Source organism: Numenius arquata, chromosome 12 (genome assembly GCF_964106895.1).
Source record: "Numenius arquata chromosome 12, bNumArq3.hap1.1, whole genome shotgun sequence".
Classification (NCBI taxonomy): Eukaryota; Metazoa; Chordata; class Aves; order Charadriiformes; family Scolopacidae; genus Numenius; species Numenius arquata.
Window position 1 is genome coordinate 16,628,857 of NC_133587.1, and position 17,182 is coordinate 16,646,038.

Here is a 17,182-nt window from a genome sequence, read left to right on the forward strand (position 1 = left end):
GCCCTTGCTGCGAGCGGGGCTGACGTGGGGGGTGGTGGCAGTCTGTGGTTTGGTTTTCCCCCCAAGCTTTATCACGGTATGGATTTTTGAAGACTTAGACTTCCCCAAAGGTGAATTCCCCTTGACTTGCAAAAAAAGCCACCTTAGGGAAGCTGGCAAAGGAGGAGGGGATGGTGGTGAGGTGCTGAGCGTCTGCTCGCTGATCTCTGGCTGATCGAGGCTGAGATCACAGCCCCACCGCTCACTGCCGGGCTTTCTTCGGAGATTCCTGCTGAGCTGCTCAGATCTGATCCCGTGTTTTCCCAAGACAATCCAGGCCTGTGATAGCAGTTCGGATGTCTCAGAACTGGGAAAATTCTGTGCTCGTGGATGAGAAGCTCAACATGAGCCGGCAGTGCACACTGGCAGCCCAGAAAGCCAACCGCATCCTGGGCTGCATCAAAAGTAGCGTGGCCAGCAGGGCGAGGGGGGGGGATCCTGCCCCTCTGTTCTGGTGAGACCCCACCTGGACCACTGTGTCCAGCTCTGGAGTCCTCAGCACAGGAAGGACATGGATCTGTTGGAATGGCTCCAGCGGAGGGCCACAAAAATGATCAGAGGGATGGAGCACTTCAGCTATGAAGACAGGCTGAGACAGTTGGGGGTGTTCAGCCTGGAGAAGAGAAGGCTCTGGGGAGACCTTAGAGCCCCTTCCAGTCCCTAAAGGGGCTCCAGGAGAGATAGGGAGGGACTCGTGATCAGGGAGGGAGCCATAGGAGGAGGGGAAAGGGTTTGACACTGAAAGAGGGGAGATTGAGCTGAGATCTGGGGAAGAAATTCTTTGCTGTGAGGGTGGTGAGAGCCTGGCCCAGGTTGCCCAGAGAAGCTGTGGCTGCCCCATCCCTGGAGGGGTTCAAGGCCAGGTTGGAGGGGGCTTTGAGCAACCTGGTCTGGTGGGAGGTGTCCCTGCCCAGGGCAGGGGGTGGCACTGGGTGGGCTTTGAAGGTCCCTTCCAACCCAAACCATTCTGTGATTCTATGATTCTAGCTCTGAATCACAGGCTGGGGACTCTGGGTTGGGGGTTACTACTGTGGGATTAGCACTGGGGGGGCTCTGGGGAGAATGGGAACTGCTGCCGCCTTCTACAGAGAGTGTCTCTTTTCGGGATTCTTCCTTAGGCTCCCGTAGGAGAAATGCAGTCGGGATCTCTGCTTCCCCATTCCTGCAGACACAGTTTTGGCTGTAAATGGTGGCATTGTGTCCCTGTGTGATTTAGGGCTGGTGTCTCCTGTGGGTTCTTGCTGTTTCGGTTGTCAGGCAGGTAGACTTACAAAGGATGAATATTTAAGCTGTGCAGGTGGCTCTGCGTGTCAGGAGGCTGTATTCTTTCTGAAAGGTGTTTTTGGTTGGTGTTTTTTTTTATGCTTTCCCTTCTAGAACCCTAACGCCAATCCCAGACCCACGGCCCAGGACCTAGCCGGGTTTTGGGATCTCCTGCAGTTGTCCATTGAAGACATCAGCATGAAGTTTGATGAGCTGTACCACCTGAAAGCTAATAGCTGGCAACTGGCAGAGACACCGGAGAGAAAGGTGAGTGTGGGGCGGTGGGGAGCGGCCAGAGGCACCTCACAGACGTTTTGGGGTATCTGGGGTCTGTTTGTGCCTGGGAACAGAAGATCTCTGGGGCTTTTACCATCTTGTGCTTGTGCAGAGGAGTCACAGTGCACCGAGCCCACTCCTCTTGAGTAACGGGGGAGAGAACTGTGTACAAGGGGAGAGTTAGGCTGGAGAGAGACCAGGGCGGGGGGGGGGCGGTGCTTAAAGCAGTGATAGAGAGGCCTCTAGTGTCACAAGCGCTGCATGAACGGGCTTTAACTATTCCTGGTGTCCGAGTGGTACAAAAAAAGCACCTACTGGACCCTTTTGAAAATGCAGCAGGGGCTGTGTCCCTTCCTGACTAGACACGGGGGCAGGAGGGAGGACTATGGCTCTGGGCAGGGTGGCATATTGAAATTTAGCAGTTCCAGGTGAAGTTCAGTCTCTCTGCTGCCTGTGCTGTGCTCTGACCTCCAGCTGGGCAGACACGGTCTGCCAGCTCTAGTCCGCTTCACAGGGGGCCTCTGTGCCATGAAATGGAAAATAGCACATTTCTAGAAATCGGGGAAGCTGATCTTGATGAGTGTTTTGCTGGAGAACTGCTTCTGCTTTCCTCACCTGGCAGTCAGTCTCCTTCCATAGTCCCTCCTGCCGTAAGAGTCCCCACCGCACCCAAAAGCGAGGTCCTGTATGTGCATTTTTATTTTATGTTTGTTTTTTTTTTTTCCTTACTGTCTCCCTAAAGGAAGAGAAGAAACCACCCCCTCCAGTGCCAAAGAAGCCGGCCAAGTCCAAATCCCAACTGAACCGGGACAAAGCCTCCGACTCAGACAAGCAGCGCCAGGAAGCTCGCAAGCGGCTGATGGCAGCCAAGCGGGCTGCCTCCGTCCGGCAGAACTCAGCCACGGAGAGTGCAGACAGCATCGAGATCTACGTACCCGAGGCACAGACCCGCCTTTGAGCAAAGGGCCAGAGGAAGGAACCGTGTGGTTTTTATAAGTCATTAAAAAGGAAAAAAAAAAAAAAAAAAAAAAAGGTTCTCTCTAAACTAGTGTGATTTATTCAGTCTAGAGACAATGAGCCATCCTTGAAAAGGGCTCCTGAGTTGGCTTTTTTTCTCTCAGCTTTAAGTAATGAAGATTTTAAAAAAAAAAAAAAAAAAAAAAAAAAGAAAAAATATCCCTGGTTTTCTCACTGGCTGTGGTGTCGCTGAACGGACTGAACAGACTCCTGGAAACTCCAGCCCCTTGACTTGGAACTTCAGTCTTTTTACTTGTTCTATCTAATGAGAATTATTAGCTTGTTTACAAGAAGAGGACAAGAAAACATGAAGCCTTGAGCACTTGCCATGCTGTGTTCTTCCTCCTTCTCCTCCTCCTCAGCTCCCTTCTCATCCTTTATTATTTTTTTTTCCTGCTCCCTCGAAATCCCACCTTTTGCATGGCTTCGTTTTACCGTATTAGAAATAACCTCTCCTCCACAGAGCTCCCGAAGAGACCACCCCTTCAGTGTGTTACTACTGTTGCACTCTGCTGGCAAGCAGCCTTCCTTGGGGTCGTGGGGTTTTTTTTGGGGGGAGGGGGGTTGTGGTTTGTTTTCCTTTGGGGATATTGGGGTGGGAAGAGGAGGGGTGGGCGGGGGTGGGGATGGGACGGCGGGGGCCTATTCCTCTGTTGTACTGAAGCCAGAGGAGGACGGGGTCCGTGGAATGTAGCGCAGAGTCGTAGAGACACACCCCAGAAGCGAATGTGCAATACGCCGGGGAAGGGGCAGCGCTTGGCCGGTCCCGGGGGGAGCAGGACCCTCCTCCGGGCTCAGGAGGGGGCGAAGGACCACAGAGCAAATACAGGCACCATCCACACACCCACACTTTGATTTTTTTTTTTTCTTTTTAAATCTCCTCTTCCCTCTGCAAAATTATTTCCCTCGACTTTGCTCGTTGAGAGAGAAGCTCCTGCACCGGGGGGGAGCCATTTCCACGTGGGCTGTGGGGAGAGCGTGGTGGCGTTTTTGTGGCGAGAGGAGTGGGTTTTTGTACAAAGCGGAAGGCAGGGGCGGCTGGGGGCCGCTGCCCGCCTGTACGTACGTGTACATATGCACATATACTCTTAGCAGTACCTGTACATTGAATTCACACACACTTATACATGCCCACACGCACAGCGCAGATGGTGCAAAGCACCTGGGTGAGAACGGGCACCTGTATAGCATATATTTTTACATGTACTATATCTAGATGTGTGTAAAAGTGTGTGTAAAAATATATACCCTGTGTGTAATCAGATGACTATTTTTTGCTTATCTCCCTGCTCTCTGGGTAGAGGAAGGATTGCGAAATATTTTTTAGCTCATTTTTCCCCTTTGTGGGTCTCCTTTTTCGGTCTGGCTTCTTGAAGCCAGAGCTGCCACCACCAAATTTTTTTTGCCACCTCCTCAGAAATAAGCATTTGGCCCCATCCTGAGTGATCTTGCTGGGGATTTATCTTTTTTTGTTTGTTATGTTTGTTTCTTCACTTGTTTGAAGGAGTTGGGAGATCGTGTGCTACTTCCATGGGGGTGGGGGTAGAATCCCACAGGCGTTGCAGCGAGGGTGTTGGTGATGCAGAAGGCAAAAAAATAAATAAAAGTGAAATTCCAAGTGATGTCTGAGTGCCCATTGTATAACTGTCCAGTGGTGTCCATGCAGAGCCGATCTGAGAGAGTTCTGCCTACCTACTGTAAATTCTCCAAGGTGGAATTAGATTCCTGTGATTTAACTTGGGTTCAGCGTTGATTGGTGTGGGCAGAGACACAGGCTTCTTGGGATGCACTGTCAGGCTTTTGGGGAGGGTTGTAAAGCAGTTTTAGAGATCTCTAGTGTTGAAATTGGGAACGCCAGGGAACGGTGACAATTTTTTTTTTTTTTTTTTTAAATTTACTCTTCCCACTGTGGCTGTTGCTGGGGGCGCAGGCCTGGAAAGCTGCTTTTTCCGGGGCTGGTACTCTGCGGGCAGCAGCTCCCTGAGGTGTCAAACTGATCTTCGTCACTCCCCGGGGCCCAGATGGCTCCTGCTCCTTGCTGGGTCGGGCCGGGGCCAGGTCCAGGTGCTGCGCTCCACGGTGGTGGCGGCCAGGAGGGAGGGAGCGGGGCCCCGCGGGGCACAGCTGGGTCGTCGTGAGCGCCAGTCCCTGCCTGACTCTCCTTTTGTTTCCTGCCACCTTGGAGGAGAAGAACTTACAGCAGCGAAGACAAGCTGGCTGACTTACCATAAAAAAAAACCAAAAACCCACAAACCAATAATAAATAAACAAATGCAGTCTGAATTCACAGCCGCCTGCGGTCTCTTTCCCTCCTCATCCCCAGGGATGAGTGGATGGCGGCCTTCAGCCCTGCCAAGATGGCCGCTGGGTGGGACGGGGTGGGAGGGAGGGGGGGAGCTGTGCAGGGATTGGTGCGTCTGGCAGAAGTTCCGCCCCTCCTGCAGCCCTATAGGCTGTTCATGTAGGTGTGGTGGGCAGTGATTGGCTGTGTGGGACCAGCCCTGCCCCTGGGGTTTACCCAGAAGGCCAATGGGTGCCGCAGCCCTTCCCCTGAGTCTGGCCTGGTTCGTACCTGTAGTTCCGGGGCTGTAGATATTTAATCTCTACAGCTTCATGAGGGTACATATAGCTATTAACATGTATACACATACAGAAGTACATATCTGAAAAATATGTACTTATACATATTTATACATACCTTTACATAAATCTATATACGCATACATTGCATATAAATGTATATATTTTTATATCTCAGCCCTCCTGGGGCCAGGGGAACGGGGCAGCCAATCACGGGGCTGCCTGAGAACACGTGGGTGGGATGGTGTCAAGAAACGGCTGTTAGCCAATCACAGCGCTGTATGACGTTTAACAAAATGGCTGCTCCCTGCCACAAAATGGCGACTGAAACAAAATGGCTGCCCCCAGTGTAGATGGGGTGGTGGGCCTCCTGTGTCAAATGTACTTCCGGGTAAAGCAGTAGGCGGGGCTGCTGGCCCTGCCAGCCAATCACAATAGAGCGCGTACATTCTGGGTCAAATGGACGCTGAGGCTGCTGGGAGGGGGCGTGGCCCGATGGCTGCCCCGCCCCCTGCTCATGCCGGAAGCCCCGCCCCCGGTGCCGGTCGCTGGGTGGTGTGAGGGCGGGGTGGCGGCTCCGACCCCGGCCGGGCCTGGCCCTGCCCGCTGCAGGGACCGGCAGTGCCGCACCACGGGCCCGGCTGAGCCCGGGGGCTCCTCCTGCCCACCCTGGACACGCAGAGGGGGGAGTGTGGTGCCCAGGCCAAGCTTCTCAGCACGGCCTGCACCAGGAGGGATGGAGGTGGCCCAGGCCTCGCACCTCTGGCCACCGTGGTTCTCCTCAGGTGGTGGCAGGCCACACAGGGAGCGGAGCCCCGTGGCCCAGGCAGCACCGAGGAGGGCAGAATCCCCTTGGTGCCCATGCTGGGTCTTTGCATGGGGTTTGTGCCCTGGCCTGAGGGCCGAATGTGAGTGGCTGCTGTGCTGGCTGTACTTCCCCCGGGCTCCGGGAACAGCAGCGCTGATTGTCCTGTGAGCAGCATGTGTGCCGGCTGGCTGGCTGTGGGACTCCCGTGCTGCCAGCTCAGCGCCCTTTGCTCGAGTTCAGCATCCCAGGCAGTGCTGAGACCAGGGGCACCGTGGAGCCAGGCTGGCACATGCCCTGCAGAGCAGTGCCTGGGCAGTGGCCCCCTGCCTTATCCAGGTAAGAGGAGCACTGGGGAGTACAGGAGGGGGATGGTTTGCACTGTCACTGCCCAACATGGCCCTGGGGGTTTGGGGACCCTCAAGACATGTAACTTTAGCTTCTGGTTGCACTGTTTTGGGGGACAGGGTGACACCCTGCACTGCCTCTTTACCCCAGGATAGGGGATGCCGCTGCCAGGGAGGGTCTCCTGAAGCCTAGCACCCCATGTGGGTATTTTGAGGGCAGTGTTGGCTGTGGCATGAGAAGTGTGAACGCATCCTTGTAACGAGGCTTTTCTGCACTCAATGCAAGGTCTGAGGGTGCGCAGGGCAGAGCACAGGCCGGAGGCGGGGGTGGCTGCAGGGCTGGGGCAGGGCTGGTGGTGGCCCGTTGGCTAGAACCCTCCTGGGAGCACCACTCCCAGCTGGTGACCCAGAAGGCAATGGCGAAGGGACAGAACCCTACAGTCCCCAAGCTCTGCCCGACCTGCCTGGGGGTCCCCAGGACCTGGCCCAGGCAAAGGCACCTCGGTGCAGCTCAGGAACCCTGAGGTGCTACTTGAGGCTGCAGGAGGGGCAGGCAGAGCTGGGAGGGTACGGCCCAGCTGTGTTTTACCACAGCCCCCATTGCTGCGCAGACCACCACCCCGAGCTGGGCTGGCAGTCGCCTGCCCTGGCTGAATCCTGGCTCCAGCCCCCCCCCCGGTTGCCCCAACCCACGTTCCTCACTGTGAACAGGCTGGGGAGGGGGGAGACACCCTGTGGCTGTTCCTGTCACCAGAGCTGCCCAGGGTCTTTCCTGGAGCTGCAGGAGCGAGGCCTGGCTGGAGGCTGGGTGCCTCCATCCTTCCACAGCCCCTGCCCCGTGCCAGGGGGGTGCAGAGCCCCTGGGGTCACCCTATGCTGCGGGAAGCCAGGGTGTGAGGGCTGCAAAGGGCTCAAACTGGTGCCAGCCCCCTCTCCAACCCCTGCACTGGTCGAGAACAGCGATCCCTCCCGGGGGAGGCAGGGCACTGCGCTGGCACAGAGGCTGAGCTGGGCTGAGCAGCCCTGAGCTGGGGTGTGTGGAAGACACTAGTGGGTAAAATATGGGCAGTCGCACTCCTAGTGTGCGTGCAAGAGGCTGGCCAAGCCCCTGGGCCAGCACAGGAGCAGCCCCAGCAGCCCAGAGCCTGGCCGCGGTGGCCGTGCTACCAGCGTCCATGCCCCTGCCCCATGGGGCAGAGCAAGGCTGGCAGGGGCTGCTCCAGCAGCCGCTCTGCAAGACCCCTGCCCACCTCGCAGCGTTCCTGACCCAGGCAACCGTGTGCAGTGGAGCCCCACCGAGATGGCTTCTTTTTTCCTTTGCCAAGGGGCTAGCACTAATATCATCTCATTTTTCCAGTGCTGGCCAGGAAAAGGGGAGACACAAACACATCACCCTCTGCCAAATGCTTTCTGGCTCCCAGGCGCCGGGATCAAAGGCTGTGGGAAGCGAGTGCATAAGAGCTGTCGGACCAAACGGCGGTGGGGCAGGGGCAGGCCCGTGCCAGGCACCGGCCCCATTTTTTTTTCCACACCCAGCAATGCTCCTTAGAGCTCTTAAGCTGCTTTGGCTGAGTGTCAGGAGGTGGTGAGGGGGGAGCAAGTGAAGCCACCCACAAATTACATAGTCCAGTCTCAGGCACAGCTCGTATTTAAAAAAAAAAAACAACCAAAACTAAAAAACTTTTATTTGACAACAGAAAAAAAAAAAAAAAGAAAAACCAAAGAAAAAAAAACAAACAAAAGATATTTACAGTAGTTTTTTGCTCCATAAATTTCATTCCAATAATCCCTGCCCTCCCCACTCGTTCTGGTCTGTTCCTGGGGCAGCAGCACCGGTCCATGGCGCAGACACAGCTCCTGCCCCTGGGGGAGGAAACCGCTTTGGTTCCGCTGGGACAAAATATTGGGGGGGGGGGGGGGGGAGAGACTAAAAAGCCTCTCCCTCCCCTGGGGGAGGAAACAGAACTGCGGGAAGTGGGGAGTGACAGGGGAAGGGCTATCTAGAAATAAGAGAAGGAATCTTAAGATTCAGGGCTTTCCCTAACGAGGAGGCAGAGGGCAAAGGCTGGACATGAACTGGGGCCCCCCCACAGCCCCCCAAGCACTCGGGAGCTCCTCTGCCCTGGCACCTTCTTGCTGAAGGAAAAGGGGGGGTGTGTGTGTTTATGGGAAATACCAGTCCCCAAAATCAGTGCTTTTCCCTCCCAGGCCCCATCATCCTGCAGTGTCCTGCTCCCCCAGCACCGCTGGCTCCACTGCAGAGCACCAGATCCTGTGGAACGTTATTATCTCTAGTCATGCAATTTAATAATCAGGCTAATTACCTAGGATTAGTGTTTCTCAGGACAGATAACATAGGTGTGTACGTATCGCTATTTAACTTACATTTTACAGTGAAACAGCAATATCTCAGTCCCAGGAGCAGCGCCCAGGCTCCCGCTGGGTGACAGCGAGCGATGCCCAGCCAGGACCGGCCCCGGAGCCTCAAAGCCAGCTCCCAGCTTGTCACTAGAGGTCCCCAGCGCCGCACAGCCAGGCTCAGCCCTGCAGAGCTGGAGCAGGAGGTGGGGACAGGGAGAACCAGGACTGGGTCCCTCTGTGTTCCCAGGGCAGCTCATCAGCACTTGGCTGACGGGAGGACTCTGCTTTCCAGGAAATGCGCTTGCAGAACACACATGCCCATGCCCACAACATGCCTCTTCCCAAACGTTTGGGTTTTTTTAAAAAAATAAAAATAAAAAGTTGAAAATAAGGAAGTTTAAGGAAGTTGGATACAAAATTTCACAGTCTCAGCTTCGTGTCTGCCCCCGGCAGCTGCCAGTGGGCAGCAAGGCGCTCTCTGTTCCGGGACACAATGTGCACACATTCAGCAGGAACTCGAGAGAAGCACGGGGAAGTTGTGGAAATGCTTATAGAAGGAAAAAAAAAAAAAAAACCACCAAAAAAAAACCCCAAACAAACCAAAAACAAACAACATATAATAAATCACAATTAAAGGGAAAACGTTTCAACAAAAAATTGCTAAACAGCACCATAGAGATTTCTACTGGCAGCATCTGTAACACCCTAAGGCAGAAAGAGAAGGGTCCCATGTTTTCCATGTGGAAAAAATGCCACAGACTTCAGGTTTCCAGTTCATCTGTCCTTGGCCCTTCCCCGGGCAAGGCAGGGCTCCCGGCCAGCACGAGGTACCAGAAAGGCCCTCCACAAACAAAAAGGGGAAAAAAAAAAAAAAAGAGGAGGGTGGGGGAGATCAGAGATTTGGGAGAAAAAGCTTTTCATCCATAGTCCTTAAAACAGATACCAACTTTAAAAAGAAAAATATTAATTCTCTCTTTCTCTCCCTGAAGAAACGGTGTTGGCTGGACCCTTGTTTACAGGAGAGAGAAAAAGAAGTCAGCAGGTTTTCCGAGGGGAGCTCCGAGGCCGGTGACAGGGAGAGGTCAGTAAAGCTCCAAAGGTCTTTTCACAACAGCCAGATCCTCCTGCGCTGCCGGGGGACATCCCCCTCGGCGCAGGGGCAGCGGGCGGGGGACACGTCCCCAGCGAGAGGGCGGTGGGATGGGATGGTCCTTCCTCTCCCCCCTTGACTGAGGGAGACCAGAGCCCCCCGGGGGGGCTGGAGTCCACTTCCTGGTCAGGGGGTGCTAGCAGGCGGGTGGCACCAGGCTGGCAGGGTCCCCAGGGAAGGGCACCCAGCGGGACGTGGCCCAGGGGGTTATTTGGAGAGGGCAGCTGCCGGGGGCTTGGCCTGGGGTGAGAGGGGCAGCTGCCCCCCCTGCCTCTGCGACTCCAGCTCGGCCGCCTTCTGCAGGGCCACCTCCACCAGCAGCTGAAAGCTGCTGAAGTCATCACCGAAGAGCTCAGGGGGCGTGGGGGGCGGCGTGTTGAAGAGTCCGCTGGTGGGGCTGGCTGCCTCGGCCCGGGCCAGCAGGGCCACGGTGCTGCCGGCAGCACCTGGCGCCACTTTCGGGGCAGGGTCCGGCTCCGCGCGCTGTGGGCCAGGGGGCTTCTCCCGCTCGGGGCTGCAGGCGCTCACCACCCTCAGCGCCTGGGCCGGGTGGCACAGTACCTGCGGGCACACCGACATGGACAGCACCTTGGAGGCCCCCGCTGCCCCCACGGGGGGTACCACCAGCACTCCAGAGCCAGCAGCAGCCCCCCGCGGCAGGGCCACGTCGCCGGCTTTTCCCCCTCGGCGGGAGATGGTGAACTGGTTGGGGTCCTTCCCGTCCTTGCGCAGCATGTCGGGGAGCAGCCGCCTCCGGGCGTTGATGAACCAGTTGCAGATCTGAGAGGAGAGAGGGGGCACAGTGTTGTCAGCCCGGGGCTGCCCCACATCTCGGGGGGCAGCAGCTCAAAGCCAAGCCAGCAGAAACCCCACCCCCCATCCCCGAACCCAGCAAAGAGCTCCAGCTACCACAGGGCTCCCCCCAGCCCCACACTGCCTTCCCATGGGGCTCAGGAGAGGCAGAGCCGTTCTGGCAGGGGCTGCCCAGGCACCCACGGAAACCCCAGCGCCGGCTGCTTCCTGCCTGCCTGGGGCAGCCCCTTCCTCCCTGCACCCCCCTCACACCACTCAGTCCCATGAGCCCACTCTGGGGGGGACTGCGGATGGGTGCCACCCCCCATGGCACCGCTGGCACCCTCTCCCCACGCCAGCGAACAGACAGCGCCTGGGCAGCTCTGGGGCCAGAGCAGGGCTGCACAGAACCCCTGGGGCTGCAGCGGCTCTCAAGCAGAGCTGCCCACTCCCTGGGGAAGGGTGTGCTCAGAGCTGTCCCCCCAGCCCCAAAGTCCCGGCAACTGACTGTCCCCCCGCCACATGCAGGTAAAGCGGGGTGTGGCTCCCAGCACCCTCCCGGGGGCTCCTGCCGTCCCCCCCAGCTGCAGGTGGTGACATTGCACAGAGCCAGCTCAGAGCTACACAGGCCCCCAGCAGGTCCCTGTGCTGGGGGGAGTCTTCCCTTCTCCAGGCGACCCACCCCAGGGCTCGGCGTGTTCAGCCATGCGTCACACGCTGCCACCGGTGCCAACACATTGCCACCCTGGACGAGCACTGGGGCTGCCTGGGACAGACAGATGGCAGGACAGCAGCATGGATGGAAAAGGGCAGTCCCCAATCCCCTACAGGGGACTGTGGCAGGCCATGGACACCTTCCCTGCCTCCGGCCAGACCACTGTAAAGGCTCTTCCAAACATCTGCGCACCAAAAGGCAGAGCTCTGCAGCTCCACCTCCAGAAACCCCTGGGAAACACAGCAGCCGTGTGTTCAGTCTCGGCCGTGTATTGTTTCAGCATCTTTCTACAAAATGCTGCACTAAAATAACTGCCTTCTTCCTAGAAAACAATTAGAAGAGAATAAATCAGGGGGGAAAAAATGACTGATTTTTCCCAAATCAACAGCTACGTAAAATATTTCCCCTGGGGAGAGAGAACTTCCCACACCTTCCATCACAGCAAGATCTCAGTTGTCTTTTTTGTGTTTAAGACAATATTTGGCATTTAACACCCTCAAATACACCAGTCTCTCCCTGTTTTCCCTTCCAAACGCCCTCCCTTGAAGCCTTCGCCAGGTCCCCTTGGCATGATCTTGCAACCCCATGGCCATTAACTGCTCTGAACCCCCAAGCGGAGGGCTGGGCTCCCAACAAAGAGCCCAACCAACTCCAGAGTGCTGAGAAGCCCCCAAAATCCTGCTGTTTCCCCACCACCACACTCCTTCCAGCGTTTACACCCCTCTGGAGGACACAGCACAGAGCCAGGCACACACAGCCCCCAGTGACACCACATGTCATTGCCCTCCCCGGGAGCTGGGATATAGAATCACAGAATGGTTTGGGTCGGAAGGGACCTTAAAGCCCACCCAGTGTCACCCCCTGCCCTGGGCAGGGACACCTCCCACCAAACCAGGTTGCTTCAAGCCCCCTCCAACCTGGCCTTGAACCCCTCCAGGGATGGGGCAGCCACAGCTTCTCTGGGCAACCTGGGCCAGGCTCTCACCACCCTCACAGGAAAGAAGTTCTTCCCCAGATCTCAGCTCAGTCTCCCCTCTTTCAGTGTCAAGCCCTTCCCCTTCACCCTTGGCTCTGAAGCAATCAGCTTATTTTTTCTTTTTAAACACGTCCATGGCTTAGCCCCACCATGGGCACACACTGGCCTGTCCCTTTGGGCTGGCTTCGTCCCCACCGTGGCTGTGGGAGCAGCGTCCCCTCGGCAGGAGGCAAATCCCATCCAGCAGGAGGGCAGGGGCTGGGAGACCCAGAGACCCGCTGCTGTCGGGAAGACTGGCCGGGAACGGGCACCGCTTCCTGCCCCCTGGCTCTCTGTGAGGGGGACACGCAGCTTCCCGGCCCCCCTGGAGACCCTCCTGCTCCCTGGGCCACCGGAGCAGGCAGGGGGAGGCACAAATAAACAACTGGGGGCTTCAGCCAGAGGCTGCAGCTCCAGGGGCTCCTGGAGGAGTGGGATTGGCACAGATGGACGGAACCCCGCAGCTGCTCCAGGGTGTCCCACGCCTCCACCCCAGAAGGTTCTACTGTCCCGTGGAGCCGTCCCCATTGCACCCCGTTGTGTCACCTCACGCTGACAGAAACCCCGGTGACAGCCCTCAGCTGCCACCGGGCTGGGACCCCCCCACCCGGGGGGCAGAGGGGCTGCCTCCTCACCAGGACACACTGGCCACAGCAGGTCCCATGGGGCCGGCAAGGTGACACCTGGACGCCACTCCATGGCCAGCCAGGGGCTCAGGGCACAGGGAGCTAGGCACCTGCTGGTCCCACTGCCACGAGCCCTGGGGTAACCCCCACATGCTGGGCACCACCATGCCAGCCCCAGTGCAGGACAAGCCTCCCACAGCCCCCAACCCCCCGCTGCTCCCCCCAGCACTGCAACTCCAGCCCTCCCAGGGCCACTAGCATGGGTGAAAGGGACAGGCAGGTTGTCCCTGCCTCCCCGACAGCAGGCAGGGACAAAGCCAAAGCTGGAAGGAAAAGCACTTCTCGCCCCCCCCTGCCAGCCAGAGCTCCCAGCTGGGCACCCCCCACCAGGGAGAACATCAGCCCACAGCCCTGGGCTGGGCTCCCCTTAATGCAACTGGGGCAACTGGGGCCAGGTGGGGGCCAGCACATAGTGCTGCAGATCATAGAATGGTTTGGGTTGGAAGGGACCTTACTGGCCCATCTGGTGTCAAAGCCCAGCCCCTCTCTTCGGAGGGTTGTCCCCTGCCCAGCCCTGCATTGGGCGGGTGGCAGCTCTGACCCCTTTGCTGGGGGGTGCGCAGGGGAACAGGATAAAGCAGCACCCCCTGAAACCCTCCCACCTGTGGTGGCTTCTGCTAACAATGGGATATTGCTTAGTGTGTCCCCATCTGAGCCCTTCCACCTTCTGGCCGGCCAAAAATCTCTGCTCCAGCACTGTCACAAAGGGAGTCCCCGAGGTCAGACCTCTCCCATGCAGGGGCTCTGGACCCCCTACCCTCCCCCTGCTGCCTCCTCGCTGCCCTTCAGAAACAAGCAGTTCCAGCGTGCCGAGTTCTTTGGGATCTGCAGTGAGGTTCTCCTGGTCCTGCCGTCCCAAGCACTGTGGCAGAGGACCCACCGGTGTCCCCAGCATGTAGAGGGGTGGGAGGGGGACACCGGCTCCTACCTGCAGCACGGAGAGGCTGGTCTGCCCCGAGAGGCTGAGCTTCTCCTGCTCGGAGGGGTAGGCATTGAAGCGGTGCTCGTACAGCCAGTCCCTCAGGATCTTCACCGACTCCTTGGGGAGATTGCCCCTTCTCTTCCGCTTGTTGGACTGCGAGGGGTCTGGGGATGTGGCGCTGTCGTCCTCCCCGAGGTCGCTATCCGACATGGTGGAGCTGCCCCCAGACCTCTCCTGGTTAGAGCCTGGCAAGGTGGAAACCAGAGAGCGGGCATCAGCCGGGGTCCCGCCCGGGGGGGGACACGCAGCCACAGACACCCCCCCGCCGCCTCCAGCCCCCCCCGGGGCCCCCCCGGACCCGGGGGTGGGGGGGGGGGGGGGGGATGCTGACCCAGAGGCCCCCCGGGGAGAGGAGAAGCCACGGGCACCGGTGGGGACAAGAGCCCACCCCGCGGCACCGGGCTCTGCCGGAACGGCCCCGGCAGGGCTGCGGGGACGGCGGGGGGGCCGCTCGCAGCGGGCGAAAGGGAATCAAGCTTTTTTGGGGGGGAGGGGGCGAAATTAAAAATCAATTAAAAAAAAAACAAATCTCAGCAGGAGCCAAAGGCCGGGGCGGGGAAGTCGGAGCGGCTTCGGGCCGGAGGAACCACGCGGGGTCATTGTGCGGCGGGGACGAAGGCGGGGGCGGCTTCCCCGCGCTGCTGTCAGGGGCCGGAGGCTCGGCTCGGGGGTACGGGCCCCCCCACCCCACCCCCCCCCGCTCCCCTCCGGGCTCCTCCGCGCCCCCCCCCAGGACCGGGCCGGGCCCCGCCGCCCCCCGCGCCCCCCGCAGCAACAGGTACCGCCGCCCGCCCGCCGCCGACACAAAGCCGGGGGGAGCGGCGAGCCCCGACCCCCCTCTGCCCCCCCGCCGGGGACGGGGCGGGGGGGAGGGAGAACGGGAAGAGAAGCTGGAAACTCGCCCGCGGCCCCCCCAGCCCCGCACCCCCGCAAACGGCACAAACCGGCCCAAAACCAGCCCCGACCAAACAACCGACATCGGCCAAGTTGGAAAGGCCGCGGAATGGGGCCGACACCCCCACCCCCCCCCCCCCCGGGGGCCCACCCGCGACTCCCACAAACTTTTCCCGGTGGGGGCGGCCCCCGGCCCGTCCCGTCCCGCACAAAGGCGGCGGGGCCGCCCGCTCTCCGCGCCGCCCCGCGCTCCCGGCCCGCCCGGGACTCCATGTTTGCCGCCCGCTCTTACCCCCGGGCCGCCGCCGCCGCCTCGGCCCTCGCATGGGCCGCGCCGGGGGTCGCCGCTCCGGTGCCGGTGTCGGGGCGGGGGGGGGGGAGGGGGAGGGGGGAGAGAGGAGGAGAGGGAGGGGGGACGCGGACGGGACCCCGCCGCGGCGGCGGAGGCGCGGCGAAAAGTTTTGGGTGGGCGGCGGTGACAGATGCCGAGACAGAGTTCCCTTTGTTCCCGAGGAGGCAGGAACTCGGCCGGGCCCCCCGCCCCCGGCCCCGGCCCGCCCGCCCCCGGCTGTCACCGCCGCCGCACCGGGCAGCGGGCACCCCTGCCCCCGCTCCGCCGAGCCCCGCACCGGGACCCCGCGGCGGCGGGACACCCCCCCCCCCCCGCTCGGGCGGCCCCGCGGCGGGGACGGGGCTCGGACCTCGCTCCCGGAGACGGTGACCGTCGGGGGGGATTGGGGCTGCAGAAATGAGGATGCGACCCCCCCCCCCGCGCGGGGATGCACCCTGGCACCCACATGGGGACACCGCAGAGGGACACCCAGACAGGGACACCTGCACAAGGACAACCTGAACAGGAACTCCCAACCAGGGGCACCCACCCAGGGACATCCAAACAGGGACACATGGAGAGGGGCACCCACCCTAGGGCACCCACACAGAGACACTGGTACAGGGACGCCCCCACAAGCTCCTTCCCCCCGGCCATGTTACAGCTGAGTCCTGTCACCGAGCACCGAGGGGCTACTGGTGTCTGCCCCAGGGCCGGCTCCTGCGCAGGGTGCCATCAAATGCCAACAAGCTCTGCGGGGAGAAAGATGGAGCAGGACATGGTGACGTGGGGGCTGCCGTGTCCCACAAGCACACAGGTCCCTGGGGGGATGCACACCCGTGCTGGGCTTGGCTTGGCAAGGATGAGCATGGACATCCCCAGGAGGAGAGATGGAACATCCCAAAGGAGACATCCCAAGAGGAAAGGTCTCTCCTGGCACCCCTCTGTGCTGGCCACCGGATGTCTTGGCTTCCGATGGCAGCACCTTCTCCATGGCGGGAGCTGGAAAGGGTCAGTCTGCGGTTGTCCACGTAGCGCAAAGGGTGCCCGACCCACGGGATGCTCAGAGCAGCTCTTCTCTCTGTGATTCCCACCGACAAAGGGCACCACCCCAGGGTGGACATGATGGACCCGTCCCCTTCTGAGCTCGGTGCTGCTCACCTACCTGTCCTGAGCATCTGGTGAAGGTGTGACCCAGCCCCACGTCACAGAAGGGCACAGAGCACATGGTGGAGAGGTCCCACGAGAGCCCCATCCTGGACCAGCAGCGAGCTTGCACGTAATCAGAGCAATTTGGTCTCCAAAACTCAGAAGGTCACCTTGGGCTCTGCTGCTGCAGCGGAGAGGTGCAGGGAGGGTAGTGGCAGCTCGGTGAGGCCCCCAAAGACCTCTCCTGGCCCACTGGTGATGGACATGGCAAAGGTCCCACCTGGTGCCTCCTCAGTCACCACCTTTGCTTTGAAACTCCTTCCACTTTCACGGGAGCAGTGATGTGCTGAGCTTCCGATGTCCCATTTCCCAAGCTAAAAAAGCTACCAAATGAAGCACGGGTGGTGGCCCAGGGTGATCTGAGTTCCCCAGGGCTGCCACCCACACCCACCCCAGCAGCTCCTGTCCCAACTGCCAGCGCCTGCCTGTTCCCTGCCCATCTTTATCCACACGGAGCTTGTTTGCAGTTTGCAGCTCTCCCCCCGCCCCCGGGGCTCCAGCACCTTTGCAGCTCCTCTCCCTCCCCCCTTTGCTGCCTGCAGGGGAGAAGGTGGGTCTCTGTTGGGGTGCTGAGAGAGGCTGCAAAACCCCTTCCTTTATGGCAGGTTTTCAGTCCCTGCGAAGCAGACGGCAGGGTGTGATAAAGGATTAAATAGCAAAAAAAGAAGAATTCCTTAAAGCATTTGTTTAGTTGCTGGTAAATCTTCACCATCCTGAGTC

At 59.5% G+C, this 17,182-nt stretch overlaps 2 protein-coding genes across 8 annotated transcripts in view; one reads left to right on the forward strand and one right to left on the reverse strand.

The window, feature by feature from the left end:
- DLGAP4 (DLG associated protein 4) overlaps positions 1-2,719 on the forward strand; it is a 70,107-nt gene extending 67,388 nt beyond the window's left edge. For all 7 annotated transcript variants that reach the window (XM_074157681.1, XM_074157679.1, XM_074157680.1 and 4 more), the window contains 2 exons: positions 1,417-1,569; positions 2,321-2,719. In XM_074157681.1, the coding sequence (XP_074013782.1) occupies positions 1,417-1,569; positions 2,321-2,536 (369 nt within the window). In that variant the 3' untranslated portion in view covers positions 2,537-2,719. The remainder of the gene's footprint in view (positions 1-1,416; positions 1,570-2,320) is intronic.
- A 7,326-nt stretch (positions 2,720-10,045) lies between these two features.
- Positions 10,046-15,248, reverse strand: TGIF2 (TGFB induced factor homeobox 2). Its single transcript, XM_074157443.1, has 3 exons — positions 15,215-15,248; positions 13,975-14,213; positions 10,046-10,618 (listed from the first exon to the last, which is right to left on the reverse strand). The coding sequence occupies exons 1-3, from the start codon at positions 15,246-15,248 to the stop codon at positions 10,046-10,048; spliced, it is 846 nt and encodes a 281-aa protein (XP_074013544.1).
- Positions 15,249-17,182: the final 1,934 nt, after the last annotated feature.